The 8,656-nt window shown below is 38.4% G+C and overlaps 1 protein-coding gene across 1 annotated transcript in view; it reads right to left on the bottom strand.

Moving 5' to 3' along the window:
• HSD17B12 (hydroxysteroid 17-beta dehydrogenase 12) overlaps positions 1-8,656 on the bottom strand; it is a 61,865-nt gene that overhangs the window by 30,962 nt on the left and 22,247 nt on the right. The window contains exon 3 of the mRNA XM_015818465.1: positions 2,861-2,936. Coding sequence (XP_015673951.1) covers positions 2,861-2,936 — 76 coding nt within the window. The remainder of the gene's footprint in view (positions 1-2,860; positions 2,937-8,656) is intronic.

The following is an 8,656-nucleotide window of genomic DNA, read 5'->3' as shown; positions in this document are numbered from 1 at the left end:
ATAAAGGACAGGAAGGCCTGGAGGAATGTTGTCCATGGGGTTGCGATGGGTCGGACACGACTTCGCAACTAACAACAACAAAGCTATTTATGAGTGGCTCTGGTTGCTTGCACCTGACATCTACTCTTTCAAATCACTGGTGGTAATGAGAGGGCTGGGGAGTTTTGTTCAGCCACTAGAATGACATCAAGTATGTTCAATGATACCCAAGATGATCGGCTAGAAAGGGAGCATTCTGCTTAGAAAGCAGCTGTTTTTATAATCAACGTTTTATCAATATAAGGTGTGTGTGTGTAAAATCCCCTATCTTTTCAACTACTGCAAAAGAGCTGTAGAAAACATTAAGTTTACTACAGACCCTTTCATAAATTTGAATGATTTAGCACGAGGAAGATTATATTCATTTTAAATGTCTTCTACAAGGTTGTCATGATGCGGCTCATGTCTGAGTGTGTTCCTCGTGCTTATGATAATGAGTGCTATTTTTAGCCTTGTTGAAAGGCAGACACCTGCCCAGAGGTTCCTGCATGGATTGTACCGCATACACACTCTTGTGGATAACTAAGCTTTGTTTTGAAGCTTGGGTGCATATGGTGATTTTAGTAATGTGTTTAAAAAATATATTTTTTGTAGTAGATTTCTGAAGTTGCATCTAGAAAGTATTTTGACATAAAAACACTAATAATTCAGAGATACTGTGCATAGGAAAGCCAACTGCTCTGAATCAAGTACAAATGGTGTTGTAGTGCTCTTTCAGCTGTAAATGCACTGTTTTGCAGTTCTTCCAGATTCTATGGAAGCCCAGATAATCATCTCAAAAAGTGTCTCATTGTTGAGTTTTTGAAATCATTTTATGCTGATTCTGTCTTTGTCAGAAAAGTGATCTTGCTTCTTTTCCATACACTTGTGCAAACATATATTTCCCAAATGTGTTGGACTTTAACTCTCATAGTTTTAATTGCCATGAGAAGAATGAAGTGGCATTCAAGCTAGATAACTATAAAAAGCTTTATGTGGGGCTACCTGGGAAGAATGTAACCAAATACCATTTTATTTACACTATACTTCTCCATACAGAATTTAAGACAACACCGAAATATCAATGGAGAGAAACCAAATTTAGTCAAGTACTTCAGCTCACCCACACTTCAATTCAAATATCTCTGATTCTTCTTAAATTGTAAAATGTATGTACATTTTATATTTATTGGTAAATAAAAATGGAACATAATACATGTAGTCCTAAACTTACAGGTGGACACTTAACGACCATTAGATGTTATGACAAATCTCCTCAGAGCTACTTACAACTCATTTTCAAAGTTACGATGGCCGCCCATGTTCATGTGATCGCATTCTGAGCATTTGGCAGAATTTTACAGCTGTTTGCTATGTCCCGTGGTCACATGACCACAATTTGCAACTTTTTTGCAGGTTTCTGGTATTTACTTCTGGTTGTTGGCAAAAAATGCCCATTATGGGAAATGGATTCGCTTAATGACTGCCACACAAAATGTAAAAAATTTAATCTGGCCATGTAATGCCTTGATTGCCAACCATAATTCCAAGGTCAATTATTATTGTTAAGTCAGGAACTATCATAAAAATAATAAAGGCAGAACAAAAGAAATCTTAAATTTAAACATCACCCAAGCTGCCTGAGTGGCGGCACAGTCTGCTTGGGGCTACCTCACTGTAGGAGCAAAAAGGCTACTGGGGGTACAATATATTTCTATCTCTGGTGCCCATAACTTAGCCATCACCACCATCTGGGGGAGGAACCCCTGTGATGTGATCAGCAGGGGAGAAAGCTACCACAAAAGACCTACCTAACCCAGACTGCATCTCTGCTCTCTTGCCCCACCCTTCCTGCCAGTGACTAGTACAGTGATGGCGAACCTTTTAGAGACCGGATGCCCAAACTGCAACCCACAACCCACTTATTTATTGCAAAGTGCCAGGGCCGCATCAGCATTGTGGTGCCCTGGGGGGGGGAGGCGCCTCTGAGTGCCGCCTCTGGCACGCAAAAACCAGGGGCGTAAAAATGGGCCACCGTGTTGCAAGGCGCAAAAATGGCCTCTGCCGCGCCATGGCAGATACAAGGCGCTGCAGCACACAAGAACGGGGCAGGGCTAATGAGTATCACGCAGACACTAGCTCCGCCCCATTTGCAGTGCGTGTGTGCTCGCGGCCCCGTGTGCGCATGCACGCATGTAAAATGCTTCCCCCCTCCCTTTTCTTCCAGTCCACCAATCAACAATGGTTGGTGACCTCTGCTCTACCACCTCTACTCGAGCTTGCCAGTCGGCCGCTTCGCTTCCTTTGTGCTGGGCGGAGCTCCTGCTCCGGGCAATGGCCTGATGGACCTGCTACTGGCGGTGGTGGCGCGCATGCCAACAGAGAGGGCTCTGAGTGCCACCTCTGGCATGCGTGCCATAGGTTCGCCACCACTGGACTAGTAAAAGAGGTAGAGGTAACTCTTTCTTCTCAGCTCCATCTTCTGGTGATGAAGAATTGATTTCATAAAAACTAAATATGGTCATGCACAGTTAGTACTTGGACAGAAGATCACCAGAAAATTCCAGTGTCTAAACCAGGCATGTCAAACTCGCGACGTCACGTGACGTATTGGAACTTTTTCGCCATTGCCGGCAATGGGGTGGGCGCGGCTCCGGTATGATGAAACCGGCCCACGGGCCGGCAGTTTGACACCCCTGGTCTAAACAAAGGAATCCTGGAATAAAGCAATAGTAAAATGCTTCTGTTTTAAGAAAACTACATGAACATGTTTTTGAAATCACTAGGAGTCTAAACCAATTCAGAGATTTTTTTATTAATCAAGAAAAAACACGATACTCACCTATTTCACTGGCAGTCTTATCCAGTTTTTCTTGTGATCTGCTGATAAGAACTATTTTCATTCCTTTTCTTGCTAACTGAGAAAATTAAAAATATATATATATACAAAAAAATTAATTCCAATTCTGTACAAGCTCAAAATCATTATTAAGAATTGCAATTGTGGGGTTGAATCCAAAGATTCTGCCAGAAGAAACCTTTAGTACCCACTTAATTCCAAATAAGTGTCTCAAATAGGAAAAAAAGGCATTTTATATACAGGTAGTCTTTGACTTATAACTGATTGCTTAGCAACCACTTAAAATTATGACATACCTGCAAAAAGAAGCTTAAGATCCAGTTTTGGAGTTATGACACTCCTCATGGTCACATGACCACATTTTGGGCAGTTGGTAAGTGGATCACATTTATGACTGTTTCTGGCACCCTGCAGTCATGTGACCATAATTTATTTGTTTGTTTGCTAAATTTATTTGCTACCCATCTCTCCAAGGAGCTTCTTTGGGTGACTTACAACAGTAAAAATGCAGAAGTGAAAAGATATGCAAACACAACAGTATCAAAGTAATGAAACAATAAAGATAAATAGAATAACCAATGAAGGTATAGCAATATGAGATTAAAAATGGACAGCGAGAAACAAGGAGCGCAGGGAGCAGATGAGGTTTGATATCAGTCTATTAGCCACCTCCAGTGTAGTGCTCCCCCATTCAGTCTGTAGGCCAACAAGGCTCTTACAGAAAGATAGGAGAGTATGGGCTGATCTCAATCCGGGGTAGGTGGGCGGGCACTACTACAGAGAAGGCTCTTCTTCTGAACGTCATCAGCCACTATTCTGCCCAACAGAATCCACAGTAGGCCTCCTCTGCTGGCACGAGTGAGGCAGGCCTGAGATAGCGGGACAAGACGGTTCATCAAGTAGCCTGGACCCATGCTGTTTGCCATTTATGACATTTTTGCTGGAAAATTGTGTTTACTTCCAGCCTCTGGCAAAAAATACCCCACAGCAAGCAATGGGATTGCTTCACGGCTGCTGGATTTACTTAATGACCGTCACAAAAAAAGATTGTAAAATCGGGTCCAGTTATGTGATGACCTGCATGTCCATCATGGCTTATGACTGTAACTGCAGAGTTCAATTACAAACTTGAGAGAACTACCTGTAGCATCCAAGTGACTGCACCAAATTTAGCTAACATGAATGACTACTGATCAATTTTGAAATGAAATTTCAAAATTAAATTTTTAGATCATTGTGAACATATTCTCCTGGTCAGCCAACTGGCTCACACATCCCACCCAAATATCGGAATGTAAGTAAATATACAATGGAAACCAGAAAATTTTCTTTTAAGATTATTGGATAAAGAACTGGGGGGAAAATTGGAACTTTGTTATTATATATGCTGATTGCAGCAAGAATTTTATACGCTCAAAAATGGAAAAATTCATTAGTTTCCATAATGGAAGAATGGATTGAAAAAGTGACAGAATTGGCAGAGATTACCAGGTTAACCACATTAATTAGGGAAAACAACATAACTAGCTCTGTTTCTACTTGGAAATCACTTCTGCTGTTTAAAAAAGATAAATTTTGATTTTGGGTTTTGATGATTAAATAGGATGTTATTATAGATTAGCTAGTATTTACTATCTTTATATAAGTAAAAAGCTGAGGTTATAATCTTGTGATGTAACTTACTGCACCAAAAAAATGGAAGTCATTGTTTTTTGGCTTCTTTGCCTTTCCTTCATTCTAATCCTCTTCCATTTTTTTCATTGTCTTTATTTTCATTTTCATTTTATATTTAAAAAAAGTTCAAAGTTTTTTTTTAAAAAAGAGTAAACCACAGATGAACTGGGGAAAAGCCAGAAGCAACTCCTTACTGAAATGAATTTTCCTATAAAAAAAACTGAAAGAGGGTTAGGTAAATGAATCAGAGGAATTTCTGTTTTGGAAAATTGCTACTTTTTATAGAAGTAGGTAAAAGTTTAGCTAGAAAATTGTGTCAATATTTTTAATTTCTTTTTACGCTGAGTGCAGCTGAGACAAATCTAGGATTCTTCTCCCCACAATCTAGAAAATGGAGTTTCATCTTAGCATTTTATTCAGGCTTATCATACAAATCTAAACACAACTTTCAACCCTTCAGCAAAGTTCAGAACTCCAGATTCATCAAAAGAAAACTGCTGTGTCAGGAATATGGATATAGGAAGGGGCGTAAGCCCTAGAGACAGTTAGCTACACTTAATAAGTTTCATAACTACATTCAAAACGGAGTGGGCAGACAGAGAATAAATGTTTTTTAACTGGACCTGATATTGTTGGGATGTGATAGAATAAGTAAAATCCTCTAATGTTTGCCAGAGAATGGGAAACATCAAGGGTGGAGTAAAGGGACCTTTGCAGCTTTTGCCAGTCCAGAGAATGGCAGCAGACATCCTGAGGCCCATCAACTTCAATCACCCTGGAGAAAGCAATATGTACTGTGGACTACGCCATCGCCCTATTTTTAAAAAATTTCTGAAAGCCCAACTTTTCCTCAGGTCTTGGATTGGGGTAGGTGGGAAGCACTTTTCACAATGTTATATGTTAGCAGAACATTTTCTTCTGCACCACGCCCTGCTTCCCCCCTATCCTTTTTTGGTTTTAATGCTCTACAGAGCCTGGACGCATTTGGAGTTAGGCAACCGTTTAGATTAAATTGATGAATAGATGGAAGTTAATTTGGATTAACAGAAATGGTAAATCAAGTCTTGACTGAGTTGTTTACCAGGATAGGATAGCTGTTGAAATCATGATAGTCACAGCAATTACTTTTTTTAAAAGGGCAATGGAGAAGTTATGGGCCACCCATGGTATGGAATATTCTCATTTCAGACTCTTACCTTTACCAAACAATTAGATTAATTGAGAAGTTAAATGGAACATTTGGCACCAAGAACATTCCAATAATTGCGATTTGATATTGCCATATTTCTTGTTTTACTTTAGTTGGGATTTTCTCTTTCAAATCAATGTATGGCAGCAATGTCTGAAGGCCATTGGAACCGATACATTAGCAGACGAGAAAGAAGAAATAAGAAAACTGGACTTTTTAAAGCAGTATAGGAATTGGTATAACTAGAGATTTTTATCTTACAAATATGGAAAACTTCACTTCCCCAATGAGAATTTACTCTCTGTATTCTATAATGAGCTTAGTTACAGATATAAAATAAGTTAATACTATTACAACTGAATTACCATTCAAGTATCAGTTTCTAAATGTGGCCTGATTAGCACATCTTGGCAACATACTATGCTAATACAAACACAAAACTTTACGATATAATTAATTTCAAAACTGGAATATAAAATTCACTTAAGTAAAAAAAGATTGTAAGTAAACACTCTGGTGTCCTATTGTAACTCAGAATGTAGTGAACTGACCTATAACCCTCTTATGATATTTCCTTACTGCCACATTTGCAGGAGGGAGACTGTTCTGGGAAAGATGAGTGGAGAACGTCAGGAGTGTATGCCAAAAGTATATATATTCCTAACAGGGTCACCTAAGGCATGAAGGTCATCCCAGCTGCTCAGGTAAAGCAAGCAGACATTTATACTGGACAGCAGCTATATCTGAAGCATCAGTCTCCACAATCACTTTAGTGAGGATGGCAAAGACACCATTTTGTACTGTGCGGGAGAAGGCAATCATAAACCACGCCTGTATTTTTACCAAGAAAACCACATGAATGGAAAATATCAAATGACTGAGGATACAATACTGGACAATGAGCCTCTCAGGTCGGATGGCATTCAAAAAGCTAAGATTTTTGGAGTGCTAATAGCATTTATGGCATTAGCTAGATTAAGTCTTTGGGACGTTTAGTTGCTGATGACACAGAGGAAAATATGGCTGCAAAGATAGAATTATATCGGGAACATGGAACATAAGAAGCATGAATAGGAAAAAGTTCAATACAGTGAAAGATGAAAGGACTATACACTGATATCTAAGGCACCAGTGAATTGTGATGGATCAAGATTGCACATTTCATTCAGAAGGTCACACTGTTTACTACTCAAAAATGAAAAATAAAGAAGAGTATAGTGTTATAGTTTGGAAAAGTATAGTAAAAAAAGTACTTGGCCACAGTGCAATCAATGACCAAATAATATTGATCAGACTTGTGAACATATGGCAACCATTCAAGTATATGCTCCAACCACCAAAGCAGAAGAAGAGGTTGAGTTTTATGATCAAATTCAATTTGAAATCAACAGAACATGCAAGGAAGATGTTGGTGCTTGTGACTGAAGACTGAAATGCCAAAGTTAGAAATATTAAAGGGGAAAATATGGTTCGATTATATATAGCTTAGGAAACAAAGAAACAAAAAAAGCAGGAGATTGGTTTAACCAATTTCTGCTCTTCCAATGAATTCTTCATAGTTAATACTATCTTTAAACAACCAAAATGATGCTTCGATACATGGACAGCATCAGATGGAGAATATAGGCATCAAACTGCCTGTATTATTGCTAAAAAGAAGTGGAGGAGCTCAATTATAGCATCAAAGACATGGCTAGGTGCTGACTGTGGAGCAGATTACAAAATGCTCATGTGCAAGTTCCAAGTTAAGCTAAAGAAAAAGAAGAAAGCCAGTCCAGTTTCCATGATACAAGGAGCACATTAGGAATTACGCTGAAGCCCTGAAGCAGAGAGCCAGAGGAATTATGGAATGAATGTAAATACATGTTAGGGATGAATGCAAAAAGAGACTGTCAGAATTGAAGACAGGGAAGAAAGCAAACTGGATGTTGAAATAAACCCTTGAAATTGCCATGAAGTGAAAAGTAGAAAAACCAAAGCCAAAGAAGATAAAAATCTGAGAAAGGAATTTAACAATTTTTTCAGAGAGCTGTTAGAAGAGACAAGAAGCAGTATTATTTTAATGAGATGTGTAAATATATTGAAAATGGAAACAGACATGAAAAAACAAGGAAAGTCTTCCAAAAGATTTCTGAACTGAGAGGGAAGTTACAACCCTAAATTTGTATGCTAAGATGGAAGGAATAAACTGAAAACTGCACAACCAAGATGTCAACAACCAAGATAGCTTAGAAGATACTTCCTACTTGCAAGAGTATGTAGAAATAGAAGATAATACTATAGGCTTTATTGAGTATAGAAAATCTTTTGTTTGTGTTGATCATATCAAAGTGTGGAATATAATTGGAATAATTGGAATTTCATTGTCCTTATAAGAAACCTAAATACAGTCAGGAAACAAAGGGGCAAAATATGGCAAAACAGACTGGTCCCAGCCAGGCAGACTGTATTACTCTTTCCTTATTTATTCAAACTTTTATGCTGAAAATATACATTTAGGGAAGCTATATTGCTAGAACATGAGTGTGGTTTTAAAAGTGGAGTAAGACACATCAATATTCTGTGCTATGCCAATCAAACTTCTCTGCATAGCTAAAAATGCAAAGAATTTTCAAGCAATGAAAAAAATGGGACTAAAATTAAATATAAAAACCAAACTACAGATAGTCATTGACCATTAAACCATTTGTTTAGCGACAGTTCAAAATTATGTCAGCACTGAAAAGTGATTTATGACCAGTTCTTGTATTTACAACCATCAGAGCATCTCCATAGTCAAGTGATTGTGACTCAGATGCTTGGCAACCGGCATGTATTTACCACAGTTGCAACACCCTGGGGTCATGCGATTGCCATGTGTGACCTTCTCAGCTTGTGTCTGACAATCAATGGGGAAAACTGGATTCGTTTAACAA

Source organism: Protobothrops mucrosquamatus, unplaced genomic scaffold, assembly GCF_001527695.2.
Source record: "Protobothrops mucrosquamatus isolate PMUCROS unplaced genomic scaffold, P.Mucros_1.0 scaffold743, whole genome shotgun sequence".
Classification (NCBI taxonomy): domain Eukaryota; kingdom Metazoa; phylum Chordata; class Lepidosauria; order Squamata; family Viperidae; genus Protobothrops; species Protobothrops mucrosquamatus.
This window is presented reverse-complemented; position numbering and strand designations above follow the sequence as displayed.